This window comes from Ranitomeya variabilis, chromosome 1, assembly GCF_051348905.1.
Source record: "Ranitomeya variabilis isolate aRanVar5 chromosome 1, aRanVar5.hap1, whole genome shotgun sequence".
NCBI classification, from domain to species: Eukaryota; Metazoa; Chordata; class Amphibia; order Anura; family Dendrobatidae; genus Ranitomeya; species Ranitomeya variabilis.
In genome coordinates, this window is record NC_135232.1 from 1160003084 (window position 1) to 1160029990 (window position 26907).

At 49.1% G+C, this 26907-nt stretch overlaps 1 protein-coding gene and 1 long non-coding RNA gene across 5 annotated transcripts in view; both read left to right on the forward strand.

Annotated features, from left to right (window-relative positions):
* Window positions 1-2328: 2328 nt before the first annotated feature.
* Window positions 2329-26907, forward strand: part of DCTN1 (dynactin subunit 1) — a 139809-nt gene continuing 115230 nt past the window's right edge. For all 4 annotated transcript variants that reach the window (XM_077280396.1, XM_077280397.1, XM_077280398.1 and 1 more), the window contains exons 1-4: window positions 2329-2468; window positions 6547-6795; window positions 10321-10399; window positions 18326-18357. In XM_077280396.1, the coding sequence (XP_077136511.1) occupies window positions 6568-6795; window positions 10321-10399; window positions 18326-18357 (339 nt within the window). In that variant the 5' untranslated portion in view covers window positions 2329-2468; window positions 6547-6567. The remainder of the gene's footprint in view (window positions 2469-6546; window positions 6796-10320; window positions 10400-18325; window positions 18358-26907) is intronic.
* On the forward strand, window positions 19970-26806 carry LOC143793230 (uncharacterized). The gene is made up of 3 exons (XR_013220085.1): window positions 19970-20302; window positions 24719-24752; window positions 26748-26806. It is a non-coding gene; the product is annotated as an uncharacterized LOC143793230 (long non-coding RNA).

Consider the following 26907-nt stretch of genomic DNA (forward strand, 5'->3'; position numbering starts at 1 on the left):
ATGTAGTGTATGAGGAGTATACATGGAGGATATATATATAATGTAGTGTATGAGGAGTATACATGGGGGATATATATATAATGTAGTGTATGAGGAGTATACATGGAGGATATATATATAATGTAGTGTATGAGGAGTATACATGGAGGATATATATATATAATGTAGTGTATGAGGAGTATACATGGAGGATATATATATAATGTAGTGTATGAGGAGTATACATGGAGGATATATATATAATGTAGTGTATGAGGAGTATACATGGAGGATATATATATAATGTAGTGTATGAGGAGTATACATGGGGGATATATATATAATGTAGTGTATGAGGAGTATACATGGAGGATATATATATAATGTAGTGTATGAGGAGTATACATGGAGGATATATATATAATGTAGTGTATGAGGAGTATACATGGGGGATATATATATAATGTAGTGTATGAGGAGGATACATGGAGGATATATATATAATGTAGTGTATGAGGAGTATACATGGGGGATATATATATAATGTAGTGTATGAGGAGTATACATGGGGGATATATATATAATGTAGTGTATGAGGAGTATACATGGGGGATATATATATAATGTAGTGTATGAGGAGGATACATGGAGGATATATATATAATGTAGTGTATGAGGAGTATACATGGGGGATATATATATAATGTAGTGTATGAGGAGTATACATGGAGGATATATATATAATGTAGTGTATGAGGAGTATACATGGGGATATATATATAATGTAGTGTATGAGGAGTATACATGGGGGATATATATATATAATGTAGTGTATGAGGAGTATACATGGGGGATATATATATAATGTAGTGTATGAGGAGTATACATGGAGGATATATATATAATGTAGTGTATGAGGAGTATACATGGAGGATATATATATAATGTAGTGTATGAGGAGTATACATGGAGGATATATATATATAATGTAGTGTATGAGGAGTATACATGGGGGATATATATATAATGTAGTGTATGAGGAGTATACATGGGGGATATATATATAATGTAGTGTATGAGGAGTATACATGGAGGATATATATATAATGTAGTGTATGAGGAGTATACATGGGGGGATATATATATATAATGTAGTGTATGAGGAGTATACATGGAGGATATATATATATAATGTAGTGTATGAGGAGTATACATGGAGGATATATATATAATGTAGTGTATGAGGAGTATACATGGAGGATATATATATATAATGTAGTGTATGAGGAGTATACATGGGGGATATATATATAATGTAGTGTATGAGGAGTATACATGGGGGATATATATATAATGTAGTGTATGAGGAGTATACATGGAGGATATATATATAATGTAGTGTATGAGGAGTATACATGGAGGATATATATATATAATGTAGTGTATGAGGAGTATACATGGAGGATATATATATAATGTAGTGTATGAGGAGTATACATAGAGGATATATTTATAATGTAGTGTATGAGGAGTATACATGGAGGATATATATATAATGTAGTGTATGAGGAGTATACATGGAGGATATATATATATAATGTAGTGTATGAGGAGTATACATGGAGGATATATATATAATGTAGTGTATGAGGAGTATACATGGAGGATATATATATAATGTAGTGTATGAGGAGTATACATGGAGGATATATATATAATGTAGTGTATGAGGAGTATACATGGGGGATATATATATATAATGTAGTGTATGAGGAGTATACATAGAGGATATATTTATAATGTAGTGTATGAGGAGTATACATGGAGGATATATATAATGTAGTGTATGAGGAGTATACATGGAGGATATATATATATAATGTAGTGTATGAGGAGTATACATGGAGGATATATATATAATGTAGTGTATGAGGAGTATACATGGAGGATATATATATAATGTAGTGTATGAGGAGTATACATAGAGGATATATTTATAATGTAGTGTATGAGGAGTATACATGGAGGATATATATATAATGTAGTGTATGAGGAGTATACATGGAGGATATATATATATAATGTAGTGTATGAGGAGTATACATGGGGGATATATATATAATGTAGTGTATGAGGAGTATACATGGGGATAAATAGATTTTAGTGGTTCAATTATTGCGCACGCGTAGTAAGGTCTTGTGCGTGTCAAGCCTCTTCTTCGCATGTCTTTGTAGATTGGTTCTTTTTATGTGAGACAGTGTGTCCCGCTCTGTGATTGGCTGTTTTTGGTCAGACTGCTGCACTACGTCGGCGTTGATTTGTTGGTCTGTCATGTGTGAACTGTGTGTTCTCTTTTTCAATTGGACGTGAGAACGAGGCTTGGTTCTGCTGTCACCGGCTGATGCTCGGAGAGCCACAGCCCGTGCCCGGAACTAGGAGCTGTATAACGGCAAAGTGCGGGGGAAAAACCAGCACCAAACCATAGAGAGGTGAGTGCGGGGACCCGGGGGAGGAGCGTGCGGCACCGGCGAGGATGGAGGGAGCCGGGTCACTGTGATGACGGCAGGTCCTGCGTATAATACCGCTGCCACCAACCGGCTGTGACTGCTGACAATCACAGCAGCGCCCTGTAATAAGTGCAACTCTCTCCTCTCTGGGCTCCGCTCTCTCTTCTTCTCTCCTCCTCCCTCTCTGGGCTCCGCTCTCTCTTCTTCTCTCCTCCTCCCTCTCTGGGCTCCGCTCTCTCTTCTTCTCTCCTCCTCCCTCTCTGGGCTCCGCTCTCTCTCCTTCTCTCCTCCTCACTCTCTGGGCTCCGCTCTCTCTCCTTCTCTCCTCCTCACTCTCTGGGCTCCGCTCTCTCTCCTTCTCTCCTCCTCCCTCTCTGGGCTCCGCTCTCTCTTCTTCTCTCCTCCTCCCTCTCTGGGCTCCGCTCTCTCTTCTTCTCTCCTCCTCCCTCTCTGGGCTCCGCTCTCTCTTCTTCTCTCCTCCTCCCTCTCTGGGCTCCGCTCTCTCTCCTTCTCTCCTCCTCACTCTCTGGGCTCCGCTCTCTCTCCTTCTCTCCTCCTCACTCTCTGGGCTCCGCTCTCTCTCCTTCTCTCCTCCTCCCTCTCTGGGCTCCGCTCTCTCTTCTTCTCTCCTCCTCCCTCTCTGGGCTCCGCTCTCTCTTCTTCTCTCCTCCTCCCTCTCTGGGCTCCGCTCTCTCTCCTTCTCTCCTCCTCACTCTCTGGGCTCCGCTCTCTCTCCTTCTCTCCTCCTCCCTCTCTGGGCTCCGCTCTCTCTTCTTCTCTCCTCCTCCCTCTCTGGGCTCCGCTCTCTCTCCTTCTCTCCTCCTCACTCTCTGGGCTCCGCTCTCTCTCCTTCTCTCCTCCTCCCTCTCTGGGCTCCGCTCTCTCTTCTTCTCTCCTCCTCCCTCTCTGGGCTCCGCTCTCTCTCCTTCTCTCCTCCTCCCTCTCTGGGCTCCGCTCTCTCTTCTTCTCTCCTCCTCCCTCTCTGGGCTCCGCTCTCTCTTCTTCTCTCCTCCTCCCTCTCTGGGCTCCGCTCTCTCTCCTTCTCTCCTCCTCCCTCTCTGGGCTCCGCTCTCTCTCCTTCTCTCCTCCTCCCTCTCTGGGCTCCGCTCTCTCTCCTTCTCTCCTCCTCCCTCTCTGGGCTCCGCTCTCTCTTCTTCTCTCCTCCTCCCTCTCTGGGCTCCGCTCTCTCTCCTTCTCTCCTCCTCCCTCTCTGGGCTCCGCTCTCTCTTCTTCTCTCCTCCTCCCTCTCTGGGCTCCGCTCTCTCTTCTTCTCTCCTCCTCCCTCTCTGGGCTCCGCTCTCTCTTCTTCTCTCCTCCTCCCTCTCTGGGCTCCGCTCTCTCTTCTTCTCTCCTTCTCTCCTCTCTGGGCTCCGCTCTCTCTTCTTCTCTCCTCCTCCCTCTCTGGGCTCCGCTCTCTCTTCTTCTCTCCTCCTCCCTCTCTGGGCTCCGCTCTCTCTCCTTCTCTCCTCCTCACTCTCTGGGCTCCGCTCTCTCTCCTTCTCTCCTCCTCCCTCTCTGGGCTCCGCTCTCTCTTCTTCTCTCCTCCTCCCTCTCTGGGCTCCGCTCTCTCTCCTTCTCTCCTCCTCCCTCTCTGGGCTCCGCTCTCTCTTCTTCTCTCCTCCTCCCTCTCTGGGCTCCGCTCTCTCTCCTTCTCTCCTCCTCCCTCTCTGGGCTCCGCTCTCTCTCCTTCTCTCCTCCTCCCTCTCTGGGCTCCGCTCTCTCTTCTCCTCTCCTCCTCCCTCTCTGGGCTCCGCTCTCTCTCCTTCTCTCCTCCTCCCTCTCTGGGCTCCGCTCTCTCTCCTTCTCTCCTCCTCCCTCTCTGGGCTCCGCTCTCTCTTCTTCTCTCCTCCTCCCTCTCTGGGCTCCGCTCTCTCTTCTTCTCTCCTCCTCCCTCTCTGGGCTCCGCTCTCTCTTCTTCTCTCCTCCTCCCTCTCTGGGCTCCGCTCTCTCTCCTTCTCTCCTCCTCCCTCTCTGGGCTCCGCTCTCTCTTCTTCTCTCCTCCTCCCTCTCTGGGCTCCGCTCTCTCTCCTTCTCTCCTCCTCCCTCTCTGGGCTCCGCTCTCTCTTCTTCTCTCCTCCTCCCTCTCTGGGCTCCGCTCTCTCTTCTTCTCTCCTCCTCCCTCTCTGGGCTCCGCTCTCTCTTCTTCTCTCCTCCTCCCTCTCTGGGCTCCGCTCTCTTTTCTTCTCTCCTCCTCCCTCTCTGGGCTCCGCTCTCTCTCCTTCTCTCCTCCTCCCTCTCTGGGCTCCGCTCTCTCTCCTTCTCTCCTCCTCCCTCTCTGGGCTCCGCTCTCTCTCCTTCTCTCCTCCTCCCTCTCTGGGCTCCGCTCTCTCTTCTTCTCTCCTCCTCCCTCTCTGGGCTCCGCTCTCTCTTCTTCTCTCCTCCTCCCTCTCTGGGCTCCGCTCTCTCTTCTTCTCTCCTCCTCCCTCTCTGGGCTCCGCTCTCTCTTCTTCTCTCCTCCTCCCTCTCTGGGCTCCGCTCTCTCTTCTTCTCTCCTCCTCCCTCTCTGGGCTCCGCTCTCTCTCCTTCTCTCCTCCTCCCTCTCTGGGCTCCGCTCTCTCTTCTTCTCTCCTCCTCCCTCTCTGGGCTCCGCTCTCTCTCCTTCTCTCCTCCTCCCTCTCTGGGCTCCGCTCTCTCTCCTTCTCTCCTCCTCCCTCTCTGGGCTCCGCTCTCTCTCCTTCTCTCCTCCTCCCTCTCTGGGCTCCGCTCTCTCTCCTTCTCTCCTCCTCCCTCCCTGGGCTCCGCTCTCTCCTCTTTCCTGTTTTCGCTTTTTTTTTCCCTCTTTCTTTTCTCTCTTTCTGTTTGATGCTCCAACCTCTGGGTACCTCTGCTTGCTGTCAGTGTAAACAGTTTTCGTGCTGTCATCTGACACTTCCTCCTCTCCTTGTTCTTCTTCCTCCTCTCCTTGTTCTTCTTCCTCCTCTTCTTCCTCTTCCTCCTTGCCTCTTCTCCTTCTCCTCCTCCCTCCTTCCTCCTCCTTCCTCCCTCCTTCTCCCTCAGTGCTGCTGTCTACAGCTCACCGAGGATTGTGTGGACTGGATGCAGTTGTGACGACAGCTCAGCTGTGAGAAGCGTCTGCTCAGGGGAGTTTTCCTTCTGGATGTTGCAGAGTTTGTTTTCTCTATTAAATGGGAGACGTTCTAGACGGCTTGTAAGAAGGAGCGCTGGGGTCTGCGTGCTGCTCCGCACGGAGGTCCGGATTCTGTAGGTCTCTGCCCGGGCTACAGCCACCTCTGCAGACTGTGAGCGCCGGCGGGTGTGATGTCTGCTCCCGGGTCATCCATGGCTGCACTGAGCGCGCTCCACTGCACGGCATTGTAGGAGATGTACTGGCCCCTGATCTGCTGCTGTGGAAGTGTCCGTCCCAGGCAGGGTCGCTTAGCGGGAATGGGAGTGCAGCTCTGGAGGTGTCCGTCCCATGCTTGGGTCGCTCGGTATGAGTTCAGCTCTGGAGGTGTCCTCTCCAGGCTGGGTCACTCGGTGTGAGTTCAGCTCTGGAGGTGTCCTCTCCAAGCTGGGTCGCTCGGTGTGAGTTCAGCTCTGGAGGTGTCCGTCCCAGGCTGGGTCGCTCGGTGTGAGTTCAGCTCTGGAGGTGTCCGTCCCAGGCTGGGTCGCTCGGTGTGAGTTCAGCTCTGGAGGTGTCCGTCCCAGGCTGGTTCGCTCGGTGTCAGTTCAGCTCTGGAGGTGTCCGTCCCAGGTAAGGTCGCTCAGCAGGAATGTGAGTGCAGCTCTGGAGGAGTCCGTCCCAAGCAGGGTAGCTCAGTGGGAATGTGAGTGCAGCTCTGGAGGAGTCCGTCCCAGGCAGGGTCGCTCGGTGTGAGTGCAGCTCTTGAGGTGTCCGTCCTAGGCTTGGGTCGCTCGGTGTGAGTGCAGCTCTGGAGGTGTCCGCCCCAGGCAGGGTCGCTCAGCGGGAATGTGAGTGCAGCTCTATAGGTGTTCACCCCAGGTGAAATCACTGAGCAGAAGTGTGAGTGCAGCTCTGGAGGTGTATAAAGAGATCCTATGTGACGCCACCGTCCCATCCAAGCTGTTGTCTGACTTTGGTGCTTTTCTTTCCCTCCAGACCCCGAGCTCTGTGGCCAGGATGAGCGTGGAGGCCACCGGTAAGCCCCTGAAGGTGGGCTCTCGAGTGGAGGTGATCGGAAAGGGGCACCGCGGTACCGTCGCCTTTGTGGGGGCGACACTATTTGCCACTGGGAAATGGGTCGGAGTCATCCTCGACGACGCCAAGGGGAAGAATGACGGCACCGTGCAGGGCAGGAAGTACTTCACCTGCGAGGAGAATCACGGGATATTCGTGCGCCAGTCACAGGTGAGCAGCCGCCGATCCTGGGATAACGCTGCCACCACCAGGGGGAGCTCACGAGTCCACGTTCATCATCGGGAGCCGTATCTGTCTGTGCACTGAGCGCCCCCTGGTGGGCACAGTCCTCCATGTGTACAGACCCCCAAACTTTCACTCAGGGGGCATCTCCTGCTAGCACTGCTCTGTACACCTCCTGTGCTACCCCACAGTTCTCAGTCTCCATTCACTAACCGCAAGCAGAGACTTTCTCTGAGGCTGAAACTTGTCCAAGTCACAAAGCTGAATGAACTTGAGCTGCCCTGATACATTGTAACAGATGACCTGCTGGGTACACTATAACAAACCGTCAGCTGTGAGGCCTGTGAATGGAAATGGGGAGTTTTCTGTCTACAGATTTACAGTCAGATGGGAGCTGCACTTTGATGTGGTCCTAAAGCCGCACAGAGGAGCTCAGCGAGTTACAGGTTCTCCTGACAGTTCTCATTCTGTAATATGCAAGGAATTAAGTAGCCTGCGGCTCCGTTACTATTCAGCTTGTTCAGTGCTGAGGCCCCTCCTCTGTATCTGCGGGGGGCATGGTGTGTGCTGAGGCCCCTCCTCTGTATCTGTGGGGGGCGTGGTGTGCTGAGGCCCCTCCTCTGTATCTTTGGGGGGCGTGGTGTGTGCTGAGGCCCCTCTGTATCTGCGGGGGGCGTGGTGTGTGCTGAGGCCCCTCCTCTGTGTCTGCGGGGGGCGTGGTGTGTGCTGAGGCCCCTCCTCTGTATCTGTGGGGGGCGTGGTGTGTGCTGAGGCCCCTCTATCTGCGGCGGGCGTGGTGTGTGCCGAGGCCCCTCCTCTATCTGCGGCGGGCGTGGTGTGTGCCGAGGCCCCTCCTCTGTATCTGCGGGGGGCGTGGTGTGTGCCGAGGCCCCTCCTCTGTATCTGCGGCGGGTGTGGTGTGTGCTGAGGCCCCTCTGTATCTGCGGGGGGCGTGGTGTGTGACGAGGCCCCTCCTCTGTGTCTGCGGGGGGCGTGGTGTGTGCTGAGGCCCCTCCTCTGTATCTGTGGGGGGCGTGGTGTGTGCTGAGGCCCCTCCTCTGTATCTGTGGGGGGCGTGGTGTGTGCTGAGGCCCCTCCTCTGTATCTGCGGGGGGCGTGGTGTGTGCCGAGGCCCCTCCTCTGTATCTGCGGGGGGCGTGGTGTGTGCCGAGGCCCCTCCTCTGTATCTGCGGGGGGCGTGGTGTGTGCCGAGGCCCCTCCTCTGTATCTGTGGCGGGCGTGGTGTGTGCCGAGGCCCCTCCTCTGTATCTGCGGCGGGCGTGGTGTGTGCCGAGGCCCCTCCTCTGTGTCTGCGGCGGGCGTGGTGTGTGCCGAGGCCCCTCCTCTGTGTCTGCGGCGGGCGTGGTGTGTGCCGAGGCCCCTCCTCTGTGTCTGCGGCGGGCGTGGTGTGTGCCGAGGCCCCTCCTCTGTGTCTGCGGCGGGCGTGGTGTGTGCCGAGGCCCCTCCTCTGTGTCTGCGGGGGGCGTGGTGTGTGCCGAGGCCCCTCCTCTGTGTCTGCGGGGGGCGTGGTGTGTGCCGAGGCCCCTCCTCTGTGTCTGCGGCGGGCGTGGTGTGTGCCGAGGCCCCTCCTCTGTGTCTGCGGCGGGCGTGGTGTGTGCCGAGGCCCCTCCTCTGTGTCTGCGGGGGGCGTGGTGTGTGCCGAGGCCCCTCCTCTGTGTCTGCGGGGGGCGTGGTGTGTGCCGAGGCCCCTCCTCTGTGTCTGCGGCGGGCGTGGTGTGTGCCGAGGCCCCTCCTCTGTGTCTGCGGCGGGCGTGGTGTGTGCCGAGGCCCCTCCTCTGTGTCTGCGGGGGGCGTGGTGTGTGCCGAGGCCCCTCCTCTGTGTCTGCGGGGGGCGTGGTGTGTGCCGAGGCCCCTCCTCTGTGTCTGCGGCGGGCGTGGTGTGTGCCGAGGCCCCTCCTCTGTGTCTGCGGGGGGCGTGGTGTGTGCCGAGGCCCCTCCTCTGTGTCTGCGGGGGGCGTGGTGTGTGCCGAGGCCCCTCCTCTGTGTCTGCGGGGGGCGTGGTGTGTGCCGAGGCCCCTCCTCTGTGTCTGCGGCGGGCGTGGTGTGTGCCGAGGCCCCTCCTCTGTGTCTGCGGCGGGCGTGGTGTGTGCCGAGGCCCCTCCTCTGTCTGTGGTGGGCGTGGTGTGTGCCGAGGCCCCTCCTCTGTGTCTGCGGCGGGCGTGGTGTGTGCCGCGGCCCCTCCTCTGTGTCTGCGGCGGGCGTGGTGTGTGCCGAGGCCCCTCCTCTGTCTGTGGTGGGCGTGGTGTGTGCCGAGGCCCCTCCTCTGTGTCTGCGGTGGGCGTGGTGTGTGCCGAGGCCCCTCCTCTGTGTCTGCGGCGGGCGTGGTGTGTGCCGAGGCCCCTCCTCTGTCTGTGGCGGGCGTGGTGTGTGCCGAGGCCCCTCCTCTGTGTCTGCGGCGGGCGTGGTGTGTGCCGAGGCCCCTCCTCTGTGTCTGCGGCGGGCGTGGTGTGTGCCGAGGCCCCTCCTCTGTGTCTGCGGCGGGCGTGGTGTGTGCCGAGGCCCCTCCTCTGTGTCTGCGGCGGGCGTGGTGTGTGCCGAGGCCCCTCCTCTGTGTCTGCGGCGGGCGTGGTGTGTGCCGAGGCCCCTCCTCTGTGTCTGCGGCGGGCGTGGTGTGTGCCGAGGCCCCTCCTCTGTGTCTGCGGCGGGCGTGGTGTGTGCCGAGGCCCCTCCTCTGTGTCTGCGGCGGGCGTGGTGTGTGCCGAGGCCCCTCCTCTGCGGGGGCGTGGTGTGTGCCGAGGCCCCTCCTCTGTGTCTGCGGCGGGCGTGGTGTGTGCCGAGGCCCCTCCTCTGTGTCTGCGGCGGGCGTGGTGTGTGCCGAGGCCCCTCCTCTGTGTCTGCGGCGGGCGTGGTGTGTGCCGAGGCCCCTCCTCTGTGTCTGCGGCGGGCGTGGTGTGTGCCGAGGCCCCTCCTCTGTGTCTGCGGCGGGCGTGGTGTGTGCCGAGGCCCCTCCTCTGTCTGCGGGGGCGTGGTGTGTGCCGAGGCCCCTCCTCTGTCTGCGGCGGGCGTGGTGTGTGCCGAGGCCCCTCCTCTGTGTCTGCGGCGGGCGTGGTGTGTGCCGAGGCCCCTCCTCTGTGTCTGCGGCGGGCGTGGTGTGTGCCGCGGCCCCTCCTCTGTGTCTGCGGCGGGCGTGGTGTGTGCCGAGGCCCCTCCTCTGTCTGTGGTGGGCGTGGTGTGTGCCGAGGCCCCTCCTCTGTGTCTGCGGCGGGCGTGGTGTGTGCCGAGGCCCCTCCTCTGTGTCTGCGGTGGGCGTGGTGTGTGCCGAGGCCCCTCCTCTGTGTATGCGGCGGGTGCGGCGCTCTATACAAGACCAACTGGAGCAGGATTTTACTAAATCCAGTAACCAAAAATACCAACTTAATGTGGTGGAGAAATGTCCTGAGAGGGTCCACAACCGATTACATGTTCTGAGGAACCACAAGTGCCAGCATACCTGTGCAGCCTGGTCTGTGCGCTGCCCCTGCCGCCTTCTGACACCGGCTCTTCTCTCTGTAGATCCAGGTGGTGGAGGATGGAGCCGACACGACGTCCCCTGAGACCCCGGAGCCGGCGGCCACCAAGGTGCTCAGGAGAGGTAAGAGCCCCCCATGCTGTGTGATCGGGGGGATATCGGTTATCCAGGAGCGGGGTCCGACATCCTCGCGTCTTATTACGGTACAGCGGTGATTATAGAGAAGTCGCAGCTTTGTCACACTTAGGCTCTGTTCACACGTTGCCTTTTTGCTGCGTTTTTCTCCCTGCAGGCAAAATCTGCTCTCTTCGCAGTTAAGAAGCTGCTTACAACAAGCGCGTTCTGCTGAGTTATTTTCGCTGCTTTTCTTATCTCTTGTGCATGTTAATAAAGTTTAGTTCCTCCCCCCCCCCCCCCCAGAAAAAAAAAAGATGCAACTTTCTTAGGTTTTTGCACCAAAAACCACAGCAAAATCTGATACCTGTGTTTTTTGCTGCATTTTTGCACTTGTTGTTTTCCATAGTTGAAAACATGCTGAAAGAAGAGACGAGCTGCAGGCTTCCAGATCAGTCAGGAAATAAAAACTGTGAGCGCCGGAGATTTCAGAAATCTCATCGCTTAACCCCTTCACCCCCAAGGGTGGTTTGCACGTTAATGACCGGCCAATTTTTACAATTCTGACCACTGTCCCTTTATGAGGTTATAACTCTGGAACGCTTTGACGGATCTTGGCGATTCTGACATTGTTTTCTCGTGACATATTGTACTTCATGTTAGTGGTAACATTTCTTTGATATTACCTGCGTTTATTTGCAAAAAAAATGGAAATTTGGCGAAAATTTTGAAAATTTTGCAATTTTCCAACTTTTAATTTTTATGCCCTTAAATCACAGAGATATGTCACACAAAATACTTAATAAGTAACATTTCCCACATGTCTACTTTACATCAGCACAATTTTGGAACCAAAATTTTTTTTTGTTAGGGAGTTATAAGGGTTAAAAGTTGACCAGCAATTTCTCATTTTTACAACACCATTTTTTTTTAGGGACCACATCTCATTTGAAGTCATTTTGAGGGGTCTATATGATAAAAAATAACCAAGTGTGACACCATTCTAAAAACTGCACCCCTCAAGGTGCTGAAAACCATATTCAAGAAGTTTATTAACCCTTCTGGTGCTTCACAGGAATTTTTGGAATGTTTAAATAAAAATGAACATTTAACTTTTTTTCACAAAAAATTTACTTCAGCTCCAATTTGTTTTATTTTACCAAGGGTGACAGGAGAAAATGGACCCCAAAAGTTGTTGTACAATTTGTCCTGAGTACGCCGATACCCCATATGTGGGGGTAAACCACTGTTTGTGCGCATGACCGAGCTCGGAAGCGAAGGAGTGCCATTTGACTTTTCAATGCAAAATTGACTGGAATTGAGATGGGACGTCATGTTGCGTTTGGAGAGCCCCTGATGTGCCTAAACATTGAAACCCCCCACAAGTGACACCATTTTGGAAAGTAGACCCCCTAAGGAACTTATCTAGAGGTGTGGTGAGCACTTTGACCCACCAAGTGCTTCACAGAAGTTTATAATGCAGAACTGTAAAAATAAAAAATCACATTTTTTCACAAAAAATATTTTTCGCCCCCAATTTTTTATTTTCCCAAGGGTAAGAGAAGAAATTGGACCCCAAAAGTTGTTGTACAATTCGTCCTGAGTACGCTGATACCCCATATGTGGGTGTAAACCATTGTTTGGGCGCATGGGAGACCTCGGAATGGAAGGAGCGCCGTTTGACTTTTCAATGCAAAATTGACAGGAATTGAGATGGGACGTCATGTTGCGTTTGGAGAGCCACTGATGTGCCTAAACATTGAAACCCCCCACAAGTGACACCATGTTGGAAAGTAGACCCCCTAAGGAACTTATCTAGATGTGTTTTGAGCGCTTTGACCCACCAAGGGCTTCACAGAAGTTAATAATGCAGAGCCGTAAAAATAAAACACAAATTTTTTCCCACAAAAATTATTTTTTTCGCCCCCAGTTTTGTATTTTCCCGAGGGTAACAGGAGAAATTGGACCCCAAAAGTTGTTGTCCAATTTGTCCTGAGTGCGCTGATACCCCATATGTGGGGGGGAACCACCGTTTGGATGCATGGGAGGGCTCGGAAAGGAAGGAGTGCCATTTGGAATGCAGGCTTAGATGGAATGGTCTGCAGGCGTCACATTGCGTTTGCAGAGCCCCTAATGTACCTAAACAGTAGAAACCCCCCACAAGTGACACCATGTTGGAAAGTAGACCCCCTAAGGAACTTATCTAGATGTGTGGTGAGCGCTTTGACCCACCAAGGGCTTCACAGAAGTTTATAATGCAGAGCCGTAAAAATAAAACTAACACTTTTTCCCACAAAAATTATTTTTCAGCCCCCAGTTTTGTATTTTCCCGAGGGTAACAGGAGAAATTGGACCCCAAAAGTTGTTGTCCAATTTGTCCTGAGTGCGCTGATACCCCATATGTGGGGGGGAACCACCGTTTGGACGCATGGAAGGGCTCGGAAGTGAAGGAGCGCCATTTGGAATGCAGACTTAGATGGAATGGTCTGCAGGCGTCACATTGCGTTTGCAGAGCCCCTAATGTACCTAAACAGTAGAAACCCCCCACAAATGACACCATGTTGGAAACTAGACCCCCCAAGGAACTTATCTAGATGTGTGGTGAGCGCTTTGACCCACCAAGGGCTTCACAGAAGTTTATAATGCAGAGCCGTAAAAATAAAACTAACACTTTTTCCCACAAAAATTATTTTTCAGCCCCCAGTTTTGTATTTTCCCGAGGGTAACAGGAGAAATTGGACCCCAAAAGTTGTTGTCCAATTTGTCCTGAGTGCGCTGATACCCCATATGTGGGGGGGAACCACCGTTTGGACGCATGGAAGGGCTCGGAAGTGAAGGAGCGCCATTTGGAATGCAGACTTAGATGGAATGGTCTGCAGGCGTCACATTGCGTTTGCAGAGCCCCTAATGTACCTAAACAGTAGAAACCCCCCACAAGTGACACCATGTTGGAAACTAGACCCCCCAAGGAACTTATCTAGATGTGTTGTAAGAACTTTGAACCCCCAAGTGTTTCACTACAGTTTATAACGCAGAGCCGTGAAAATAAAAAATATTTTTTTTTTCCCACAAAAATTATTTTTTAGCCCCCAGTTTTGTATTTTCCCAGGGGTAACAGGAGAAATTGGACCCCAAAGGTTGTTGTCCTATTTGTCCCGAGTATGCTGCTACCCCATATGTTGGGGTAAACCCCTGTTTGGGCACACGGGAAAGCTCGGAAGGGAAGAAGCACTGTTTTACTTTTTCAACGCAGAATTGGCTGGAATTGAGATCGGACGCCATGTCGCGTTTGGAGAGCCCCTGATGTGCCGAAACAGTGGAAACCCCCCAATTATAACTGAAACCCTAATCCAAACACACCCCTTACCCTAATCCCAACAGTAACCCTAACCCTAACCACACCTCTAACCCTGACACACCCCTAACCCTAATCCCAACCCTATTCCCAACCATAAATGTAATCTAAACCTTAACCGTAACTTTAGCCCCAACCCTAACCATAACTTTAGCCCCAACCCTAACTGTAGCCTTAACCCTAGCCCCAACCCTAGCCCTAACCCTAGCCCTAATGGGAAAATGGAAATAAATACTTTTTTTATTTTTCCCTAACTAAGGGGGTGATGAAGGGGGGTTTGATTTACTTTTATAGCGGGTTTTTTAGCGGATTTTTATGATTGGCAGCCGTCACACACTGAAAGACGCTTTTCATTGCAAAAAATATTTTTTGCGTTACCACATTTTGAGAGCTATAAATTTTCCATATTTTGGTCCACAGAGTCATGTGAGGTCTTGTTTTTTGCGGGACGAGTTGACGTTTTTATTGGAAACATTTTCGGACATGTGACAGTTTTTGATCGCTTTTTATTCCGATTTTTGTGAGGCAGAATGACCAAAAACCAGCTATTCATGAATTTCTTTTGGGGGAGGCGTTTATACCGTTCCGCGTTTGGTAAAATTGATAAAGCAGTTTTATTCTTCGGGTCAGTACGATTACAGCGATACCTAATTTATATCATTTTTTTTATGTTTTGGCGCTTTTATATGATAAAAACTATTTTATGGAAAAAATAATTATTTTTGCATCGCTTTATTCTCAGGACTATAACTTTTTTATTTTTTTGCTGATCATGCTGTATAGCGGCTCGTTTTTTGCGGGACAAGATGACGTTTCAGCGGGACCATGGTTATTTATATCCGTCTTTTTGATCGCGTGTTATTCCACTTTTTGTTCGGCGGTATGATAATAAAGCGTTGTTTTTTGCCTCGTTTTTTTTTTTTTTTTCTTACGGCGTTTACTGAAGGGGTTAACTAGTGGGCCAGTTTTATAGGTCGGGTCGTTACGGACGCGGCGATACTAAATATGTGTACTTTTATTGTTTTTTTTATTTTATTTAGATAAAGAAATGTATTTATGGGAATAATATTTTTTTTTTTTCATTATTTTGGAATATTTTTTATTTTTTTTTTTTACACATTTGGAATTTTTTTTTTTTACTTTGCCCCAGGGGGGGACAATACAGATCGGTGATCTGCCAGTTTGCATAGCACTCTGACAGATCACCGATCTGAGAGAAGTGCAGGCTGCTTCACAGTGCCTGCTCTGAGCAGGCTTCTGTGAAGCCACCTCCCTCCCTGCAGGACCCGGATCCGCGGCCATCTTGGATCCGGGTCTGGAGCAGGCAGGGAGGGAGGTAAGACCCTCGCAGCAACGCGATCACATCGCGTTGCTGCGGGGGGCTCAGGGAAGCCCGCAGGGAGCCCCCTCCCTGCACTATGCTTCCCTGCACCGCCGGCACATCGCGATCATGTTTGATCGCAGTGTGCCGGGGGTTAATGTGCCGGGAGCGGTCCGTGACCGCTCCTGGCACATAGTGCCGGATGTCAGCTGCGATAGGCAGCTGACACCCGGCCGCGATCGGCCGCGCTCCCCCCGTGAGCTCCGCCGATCGCGCTGGACGTACTATCCCGTCCGTGGTCATGGGGGCCCACCCCACCTCGACGGGATAGTACGTCCGATGTCAGGAAGGGGTTAAAATCTGCAGAGAAAGTAAGCAAAGAGGAGAATAGCCAGTACACACGGGGGGCAATGGGGCCGGCGGCTAAGCACCGGGGGGGCAATGGGGCCGGCGGCTAAGCACCAGGGGGGCAATGGAGCCGGCGGCTAAGCACCAGGGGGGCAATGGAGCCGGCGGCTAAGCACCAGGGGGGCAATGGGGCCAGACATTATACACGGGGGGGAGAGGGGTCCAGATGTTAAACACCAGGGGGCCGCAGGTTAAACACAAAGGAGGTAATTGGGCCGGACATTATGCATCGGTGGGTGAATGGGGCCAGATGAGATAACTGAAATTGATTGTTTAAGACTTGTAGCCTAATACTTTTAGCTGTAATGCATTGTCTTCGTTTTATGAGAGATGTATTACTATTATTATTATTGTTGGAGGAGACTGCTTTTTCATCAATAATTTTATATATACCAAGAGAAAGGTATGCAATAAGGGACGGCGCTATACGTAACAAGGGCGCTACATAATAAGAGATGGTGCCATATATAACCAAGTAGGATGTCGTGTAATTATGGATGGCAATATACATAGCGAGAGGGCGATATGTAATACAGGATGGTGTTATGTAACAAAGGAGGATGTTCTGTAATAAGAGATGGCTCTATAAACAGTAAGACAGGACACTATGGAATAAGGGACAGCACTATACATAGCGAGGAGAGGTTATATAATAAAGGACAGCACTATACATAACGAGGAGAGGTTATATAATAAGGGATGGCACTATACATAACGAGGAGAGGTTATATAATAAGGGATGGCACTATACATAGCAAGGAGAGGTTATATAATAAGGGATGGCACTATACATAACGAGGAGATGTTATATAATAAAGGACAGCACTATACATAACGAGGAGATGTTATATAATAAAGGACAGCACTATACATAACGAGGAGATGTTATATAATAAAGGACAGCACTATACATAATGAGGAGAGGTTATATAATAGGGGATGGCACTATACATAACGAGGAGATGTTATATAATAAAGGACAGCACTATACATAACGAGGAGAGGTTATATAATAAGGGATGGCACTATACATAATGAGGAGATGTTATATAATAAAGGACAGCACTATACATAACGAGGAGATGTTATATAATAAAGGACAGCACTATACATAACGAGGAGAGGTTATATAATAAGGGAAGGCACTATACATAATGAGGAGATGTTATATAATAAAGGACAGCACTATACATAACGAGGAGATGTTATATAATAAAGGACAGCACTATACATAAGGAGGAGAGGTTATATAATAAGGGATGGCACTATACATAATGAGGAGAGGTTATATAATAGGGGATGGCACTATACATAACGAGGAGATGTTATATAATAAAGGACAGCACTATACATAATGAGGAGAGGTTATATAATAAGGGATGGCACTATACATAATGAGGAGAGGTTATATAATAGGGGATGGCACTATACATAACGAGGAGATGTTATATAATAAAGGACAGCACTATACATAACGAGGAGAGGTTATATAATAAGGGATGGCACTATACATAATGAGGAGAGGTTATATAATAGGGGATGGCACTATACATAACGAGGAGATGTTATATAATAAAGGACAGCACTATACATAACGAGGAGAGGTTATATAATAAAGGACAGCACTATACATAACGAGGAGAGGTTATATAAGAAGGGATGGCACTATACATAATAAGGAGAGGTTATATAATAAGGGATGGCACTATACATAACGAGGAGATGTTATATAATAAAGGACAGCACTATACATAACGAGGAGAGGTTATATAAGAAGGGATGGCACTATACATAACGAGGAGAGGTTATATAAGAAGGGATGGCACTATACATAATGAGGAGATGTTATATACAGTTGTGCTCAACAGTTTACACACCCCGGCATAATTTTTGCTTTCTTGGCCTTTGTTCAGAGAATATTAATGATAACACCAAACCTTTCCTCCACTCATGGTCAGTGGTTGGATGAAGCCATTTATTGTCAGACTACTGTGTTTTCTCTTTTTAAATCATAATGACAACCCAAAACATCCAGATGACCATGGAGCAATAGTTCACATGCCCTGATGATTTTGGCCTGATAACATGCACAGAAGTTGACACAAATGGGTGTGAATGGCTACTAAAGGGAACATCCTCACCTGTGACCTGTTTGCTTGTAATCAGTGTGTGTGCATAAAAGCTGAGTGAGTTTCTGGGATCCAGACAGACTCTGGCATCTTTCATCCAGCCACTGACGTTTCTGGATTGTGAGTCATGGGGAAAGCAAAAGAATTGTCAACGGATCTACGGGAAAATGTAGTTGAACTGTATAAAACAGGAAACGAAAACAAAAAGATATCCAAGGAATTGATAAATTTATATAGCGCCAACATATGCGGTGGCGCTTTACAATTCAGTGGAGACATTTACAGATGATAAATTCAATACAAGGCAACACAGTGCAGACAGTAACATTAGGAGCGAGGGTCCGGCTCGCAAGCAACAGTCTACAAGATAATACTGAAGACCCTACAATGAGGCTCCAGCCTCACTGATAAAGAGCGGCCGGGGGAGCAAGCAGGATTCAGAGGAGGCCGAGGAGTGAGAGATGTGATCGCTAATGGTGGGGGCTGTGTGCACTGGACGGACAGAGGGGGCTGTGTGCCCTGGACGGACAGAGGGGGCTGTGTGCGCTGGACGGACGGAGGGGGCTGTGCGCGCTGGACGGACGGAGGGGGCTGTGTGCACTGGACGGACAGAGGGGGCTGTGTGCGCTGGACGGACAGAGGGGGCTGTGCGCGCTGGACGGACAGTGGGGTCTGTGTATTTGGTGCTTTGCCCCACACTGACCGTTCTCCTTTTCTTGCAGAGGCGGCTGATATCCCGAGGGCCAGCAAACTGGTGAGTCCCTGCTATTTACCCCCCTAACCTGGTACTGGTGGGCTGGGAATGTCCCGTCGCGGGGGGTCGGGTGGTGCAGTCCGCACAGCTTAGGACCGGCAGGTTATTTGTTTGGGGTTGTAATTATTCTGCTTAGGCTTCTTTTACACTTGCCGGGTTTTTTGCGGCCCATTATTGCAGCCTTTTTTGTGGGCCGTATCGCCACATTTTTTGCGGTCTGCCACAATAACGGGCCGAAAAAAGTATACTATGAAAAAAGTATTGGAGAAATAAAAAAGCTTAGTTCCGCAAAACCGGAAGTCACGGTGCACCGCAAAAACAATCTTCTAAAGTTTTTGCGTCCCCAGTGATTTTCAGTGGGGGCCGTGTCCGTAAGCCATGAAAAAGATGGGGCAAGCTCGATCTTTTTTCACGGCCTTAAATACGGCGTACGGTGCTCCGTGGAATTATTGCAGCCCCAAAACCACGGTAAGTGTTAAACCAGCCTCAGTAAGACACATTGTGTGGGGGCAGGCCTGAAGTGTAAAGCATGGGGGACCTGCCTGTGTGACTATGTTGCAGTAAGCTGTGTTGTGGAGTTAGTAATCATACCTGCACCTAATGGAGCAGAGCTGCAGGGTAAAGCATGTCTTGTCTGTTTGGCCATGCTTATATACACCAGGTGATGCTGCAGTGATGAGCAGGTAGGTATGATGATCCTGCAGCCAGACACCGTGCACATGACAACCCTTCCTGGCTGCGGGGGGCTCTGCTCAGCTCATGTGCAGATGCTGGCCATCGTATGGTGTGCTGCATTAATGCTGCCAGCAGAGAGCGCTGCTGTGTAGGCATTCTCCTGGTGATGGCTGCGATGGCGCCATCTGGTGGTAGTACACCATTAGTATTCACACAGCTCTTATAATGTCGCCTCTCCACCTGGGACGCTGTGAGACCCCCAAGGATCAGATAGAAGGGGCACCACAAATTATAAAGATCGTCCTGTAACATTCCGGAATCCGGGACATGGCGGACATCGTCCCTGCATCTGCACAATGATCAATGCCACCAAGATGGCTGCTTATCTCACCACACATGTCTGTGATCCATGTACAGCAGGAAGGCGACCATAGGAGCTGCGCCCTCATCCGAGCTACAGAGGAGTCCGGAGATTAGGACAGAGATGTATGGAGAGGACAGGTTATATACTGGAGATTATGTGTGGGAGGTATCAGGAGATTAGGACAGAGATGTATGGAGAGGACAGGTTATATACGGGAGATAATGTGTGGGGAGGTATCAGGAGATTAGGGCAGAGATGTATGGAGAGGACAGGTTATATACTGGAGATTATGTGTGTGGAGGTATCAGGAGATTAGGACAGAGATGTATGGAGAGGACAGGTTATATACCGGAGATTGTGTGTGGGAGATATCAGGAGATTAGGGCAGAGATGTATGGAGAGGACAGGTTATATACTGGAGATTATGTGTGTGAGGAGGTATCAGGAGATTAGGACAGAGATGTATGGAGAGGACAGGTTATATACTGGGGATTATGTATGGAGGTATCAGGAGATTAGGACAGAGATGTATGGAGAGGACAGGTTATATACTGGAGATTGTGTGTGTGGAGGTATCAGGAGATTAGGACAGAGATGTATGGAGAGGACAGGTTATATACTGGAGATTATGTGTGGGAGGTATCAGGAGATTAGGGCAGAGATGTATGGAGAGGACAGGTTATATACTGGAGATTATGTGTGGGAGGTATCAGGGGATTAGGGCAGAGATGTATGGAGAGGACAGGTTATATACTGGAGATTATGTGGGGAGGTATCAGGAGATTAGGACAGAGATGTATGGAGAAGACAGGTTATATACTGGAGATTATGTGTGGGAGGTATCAGGGGATTAGGACAGAGATGTATGGAGAGGACAGGTTATATACTGGAGATTATGTGTGGGAGGTATCAGGAGATTAGGACAGAGATGTATGGAGAGGACAGGTTATATACTGGGGATTATGTGTGGGAGGTATCAGGAGATTAGGGCAGAGATGTATGGAGAGGACAGGTTATATACTGGAGATTATGTGTGGGAGGTATCAGGGGATTAGGACAGAGATGTATGGAGAGGACAGGTTATATACTGGAGATTATGTGTGGGAGGTATCAGGAGATTAGGGCAGAGATGTATGGAGAGGACAGGTTATATACTGGAGATTATGTGTGGGAGGTATCAGGGGATTAGGACAGAGATGTATGGAGAGGACAGGTTATATACTGGAGATTATGTGTGTGGGGAGGTATCAGGAGATTAGGGCAGAGATGTATGGAGAGGACAGGTTATATACTGGAGATTATGTGTGTGAGGTATCAGGAGATTAGGGCAGAGATGTATGGAGAGGACAGGTTATATACTGGAGATTATGTGTGGGGAAGTATCAGGAGATTAGGACAGAGATGTATGGAGAAAACAGGTTATATACTGGAGATTATGTGAGGGGAGGTATCAGGAGATTAGGGCAGAGATGTATGGAGAGGACAGGTTATATACTGGAGATTATGTGTGGGAGGTATCAGGAGATTAGGACAGAGATGTATGGAGAGGACAGGTTATATACTGGAGATTATGTGTGGGAGATATCAGGAGATTAGGGAAGAGATGTATGGAGAGGACAGGTTATATACTGGAGATTATATGTAGGAAGGTATCAGGAGATTAGGGCAGAGATGTATGGAGAGGACAGGTTATATACTGGAGATTATGTGTTGGGAGGTATCAGGAGATTAGGACAGAGATGTATGGGGAGGACAGGTTATATACTGGGGATTATGTGTGAGGAGGTATCAGGAGATTAGGGCAGAGATGTATGGAGAGGACAGGTTATATACTGGAGATTATGTGTGTGGAGATATCAGGAGATTAGGGCAGAGATGTATGGAGAGGACAGGTTATATACTGGAGATTATGTGGGGAGGTATCAGGAGATTAGGGCAGAGATGTATGGAGAGGACAGGTTATATACTGGAGATTATGTGTGGGAGGTATCAGGATATTAGGGCAGAGATGTATGGAGAGGACAGGTTATATACTGGGGATTATGTGTGGAGGTATCTGGAGATTAGGGCAGAGATGTATGGAGAGGACAGGTTATATACTGGAGATTATGTGTGTGGAGATATCAGGAGATTAGGGCAGAGATGTATGGAGAGGACAGGTTATATACTGGAGATTATGTGTGGGAGGTATCAGGGGATTAGGACAGAGATGTATGGAGAGAACAGGGTATATACTGGAGATTATGTGGGGAGGTATCGGGAGATTAGGGCAGAGATGTATGGAGAGGACAGGTTATATACTGGAGATTATGTGTGGGAGGTATCAGGGGATTAGGACAGAGATGTATGGAGAGAACAGGGTATATACTGGAGATTATGTGTGGGGAGGTATCAGGAGATTAGGGCAGAGATGTATGGAGAGGACAGGTTATATACTGGAGATTGTGTGGGGAGGTATCAGGAGATTAGGGCAGAGATGTATGGAGAGGACAGGTTATATACTGGGGATTATGTGTGGGAGGTATCAGGGGATTAGGACAGAGATGTATGGAGAGGACAGGTTATATACTGGGGATTATGTGGGGAGGTATCAGGAGATTAGGGCAGAGATGTATGAGAGGACAGGTTATATACTGGGGATTATGTGGGGAGGTATCAGGAGATTAGAGCAGAGATGTATGGAGAGGACAGGTTATATACTGGAGATTGTGTGTGGGGAGGTATCAGGAGATTAGGGCAGAGATGTATGAGAGGACAGGTTATATACTGGAGATTGTGTGTGGGGAGGTATCAGGAGATTAGTGCAGAGATGTATGGAGAGGACAGGTTATATACTGGAGATTATGTGTGGAGGTATCAGGAGATTAGGGCAGAGATGTATGGAGAGGACAGGTTATATACTGGGGATTATGTGGGGAGGTATCAGGAGATTAGGGCAGAGATGTATGAGAGGACAGGTTATATACTGGGGATTATGTGGGGAGGTATCAGGAGATTAGAGCAGAGATGTATGGAGAGGACAGGTTATATACTGGAGATTGTGTGTGGGGAGGTATCAGGAGATTAGGGCAGAGATGTATGAGAGGACAGGTTATATACTGGAGATTATGTGTGGGGAGGTATCAGGAGATTAGTGCAGAGATGTATGGAGAGGACAGGTTATATACTGGAGATTATGTGTGGAGGTATCAGGAGATTAGGGCAGAGATGTATGAGAGGACAGGTTATATACTGGAGATTATGTGTGGGGAGATATCAGGAGATTAGGGCAGAGATGTATGGAGAGGACAGGTTATATACTGGAGATTGTGTGTGGGGAGGTATCAGGAGATTAGGGCAGAGATGTATGGAGAGGACAGGTTATATACCGGAGATTATGTGTGGGGAGGTATCAGGAGATTAGGACAGAGATGTATGGAGAGGACAGGTTATATACTGGAGATTATGTGTGGGAGCTATCAGGAGATTAGGGCAGAGATGTATGGAGAGGACAGGTTATATACTGGGGATTGTGTGGGGAGGTATCAGGAGATTAGTGCAGAGATGTATGGAGAGGACCGGTTATATACTGGAGATTATGTGTGGGGAGGTATCAGGAGATTAGGGCAGAGATGTATGGAGAGGACAGGTTATATACTGGAGATTGTGTGAGGAGGTATCAGGAGATTAGGGCAGAGATGTATGGAGAGGACAGGTTATATACTGGAGATTGTGTGAGGAGGTATCAGGAGATTAGGGCAGAGATGATGGAGAGGACAGGTTATATACTGGAGATTGTGTGGAGATATCAGGAGATTAGGACAGAGATGTATGGAGAGGACAGGTTATATACTGGAGATTATGTGTGGGGAGGTATCAGGAGATTAGGACAGAGATGTATGGAGAGGACAGGTTATATACTGGGGATTATGTGTGGGGGTATCAGGAGATTAGGGCAGAGATGTATGGAGAGGACAGGTTATATACTGGAGATTATGTGTGTGGAGATATCAGGAGATTAGGGCAGAGATGTATGGAGAGGACAGGTTATATACTGGAGATTATGTGTGGGAGGTATCAGGAGATTAGGGCAGAGATGTATGGAGAGGACAGGTTATATACCGGAGATTGTGTGGTGAGGTATCAGGAGATTAGAGCAGAGATGTATGGAGAGGACAGGTTATATACTGGAGATTATGTGTGGGGAGGTATCAGGAGATTAGGACAGAGATGTATGGGGAGGACAGGTTATATACTGGAGATTATGTGGGGAGGTATCAGGAGATTAGGGCAGAGATGTATGGAGAGGATAGGTTATATACTGGAGATTGTGTGGGAGGTATCAGGAGATTAGGGCAGAGATGTATGGAGAGGACAGGTTATATACTGGAGATTATGTGTGGGAGCTATCAGGAGATTAGGGCAGAGATGTATGGAGAGGACAGGTTATATACTGGGGATTATATGTGAGGAGGTATCAGGAGATTAGGGCAGAGATGTATGGAGAGGACAGGTTATATACCGGAGATTATGTGTGGAGGTATCAGGAGATTAGGGCAGAGATGTATGGAGAGGACAGGTTATATACTGGAGATTATGTGTGGGAGGTATCAGGAGATTAGGGCAGAGATGTATGGAGAGGACAGGTTATATACTGGGGATTATGTGTGGGGAGGTATCAGGAGATTAGGGCAGAGATGTATAGAGAGGACAGGTTATATACTGGAGATTATGTGGGGAGGTATCAGGAGATTAGGACAGAGATGTATGGAGAGGACAGGTTATATACTGGAGATTATGTGGGGAGGTATCAGGAGATTAGGGCAGAGATGTATGGAGAGGACAGGTTATATACTGGAGATTATGTGTGGGGAGGTATCAGGACATTAGGACAGAGATGTATGGAGAGGACAGGTTATATACTGGAGATTATGTCTGGAGGTATCAGGAGATTAGGGTAGAGATGTATGGAGAGGACAGGTTATATACTGGAGATTATGTGTGGGGGTATCAGGAGATTAGGACAGAGATGTATGGAGAGAACAGGTTATATACTGGAGATTGTGTGGGAGGTATCAGGAGATTAGGGTAGAGATGTATGGAGAGGACAGGTTATATACTGGAGATTATGTGTGGGAGGTATCAGGAGATTAGGGCAGAGATGTATGGAGAGGACAGGTTATATACTGGGGATTATGTGTGGGGAGATATCAGGAGATTAGGGCAGAGATGTATGGAGAGGACAGGTTATATACTGGAGATTAAGTGTGGGGAGATATCAGGAGATTAGGGCAGAGATGTATGGAGAGGACAGGTTATATACTGGAGATTATGTGTGAGGAGGTATCAGGAGATTAGGGCAGAGATGTATGGAGAGGTCAAGTTATATACTGGAGATTATGTGTGGGGAGGTATCAGGAGATTAGGGCAGAGATGTATGGAGAGGACAGGTTATTTACTGGAGATTATGTGGGGAGGTATCAGGAGATTAGGACAGAGATGTATGGAGAGGACAGGTTATATACTGGAGATTATGTGTGGGGAGGTATCAGGAGATTAGGGCAGAGATGTATGGAGAGGACAGGTTATATACTGGAGATTATGTGTGGGGAGGTATCAGGAGATTAGGGCAGAGATGTATGGAGAGGACAGGTTATATACTGGAGATTATGTGGGGAGGTATCAGGAGATTAGGACAGATGTATGGAGAGGACAGGTTATATACTGGAGATTATGTGTGGGAGGTATCAGGAGATTAGGACAGAGATGTATGGAGAGGACAGGTTATATACTGGAGATTATGTGTGGGGAGGTATCAGGAGATTAGGGCAGAGATGTATGGAGAGGACAGGTTATATACTGGAGATAATGTGTGGGGAGGTATCAGGAGATTAGGGCAGAGATGTATGGAGAGGACAGGTTATATACTGGAGATTATGTGGGGAGGTATCAGGAGATTAGGACAGATGTATGGAGAGGACAGGTTATATACTGGAGATTATGTGGGGAGGTATCAGGAGATTAGGACAGATGTATGGAGAGGACAGGTTATATACTGGGGATTATGTGTGGGGAGGTATCAGGAGATTAGGGCAGAGATGTATGGAGAGGACAGGTTATTTACTGGAGATTATGTGGGGAGGTATCAGGAGATTAGGACAGAGATGTATGGAGAGGACAGGTTATATACTGGAGATTGTGTGGGGAGGTATCAGGAGATTAGGGCAGAGATGTATGGAGAGGACAGGTTATATACTGGAGATTATGTGTGGGGAGATATCAGGAGATTAGGACAGAGATGTATGGAGAGGACAGGTTATATACTGGGGATTATGTGAGGAGGTATCAGGAGATTAGGACAGAGATGTATGGAGAGGACAGGTTATATACTGGAGATTGTGTGGGGAGGTATCAGGAGATTAGGGTAGAGATGTATGGAGAGGACAGGTTATATACTGGAGATTATGTGTGGAGGTATCAGGAGATTAGGGTAGAGATGTATGGAGAGGACAGGTTATATACTGGAGATTATGTGGGAGGTATCAGGAGATTAGAGCAGAGATGTATGGAGAGAGCAGGTTATATACTAGAGATTATGTGTGAGGAGGTATCAGGAGATTAGGGCAGAGATGTATGGAGAGGACAGGTTATATACTGGAGATTATGTGTGGAGGTATCAGGAGATTAGGGTAGAGATGTATGGAGAGGACAGGTTATATACTGGAGATTATGTGTGGAGGTATCAGGAGATTAGGGTAGAGATGTATGGAGAGGGCAGGTTATATACTAGAGATTATGTGTGAGGAGGTATCAGGAGATTAGGGCAGAGATGTATGGAGAGGACAGGTTATATACTGGAGATTATGTGTGGAGGTATCAGGAGATTAGGACAGAGATGTATGGAGAGGACAGGTTATATACTGGAGATTATGTGTGGAGGTATCAGGAGATTAGGGCAGAGATGTATGGAGAGGACAGGTTATATACTGGAGATTATGTGGGGAGATATCAGGAGATTAGGGTAGAGATGTATGGAGAGGACAGGTTATATACTGGAGATTATGTGGGGAGGTATCAGGAGATTAGGACAGAGATGTATGGAGAAGACAGGTTATATACCGGAGATTATGTGGGGAGGTATCAGGAGATTAGGACAGAGATGTATGGAGAGGACAGGTTATATACCGGAGATTATGTGTGGAGGTATCAGGAGATTAGGACAGAGATGTATGGAGAGGACAGGTTATATACCGGAGATTGTGTGGGGAGGTATCAGGAGATTAGGGCAGAGATGTATGGAGAGGACAGGTTATATACTGGAGATTATGTGGGGAGATATCGGGATTAGGGCAGAGATGTATGGAGAGGACAGGTTATATACTGGAGATTATGTGTGGGGAGGTATCAGGAGATTAGAGCAGAGATGTATGGAGAGGACAGGTTATATACTGGAGATTATGTGGGGAGATATCGGGATTAGGGCAGAGATGTATGGAGAGGACAGGTTATATACTGGAGATTATGTGTGTGGA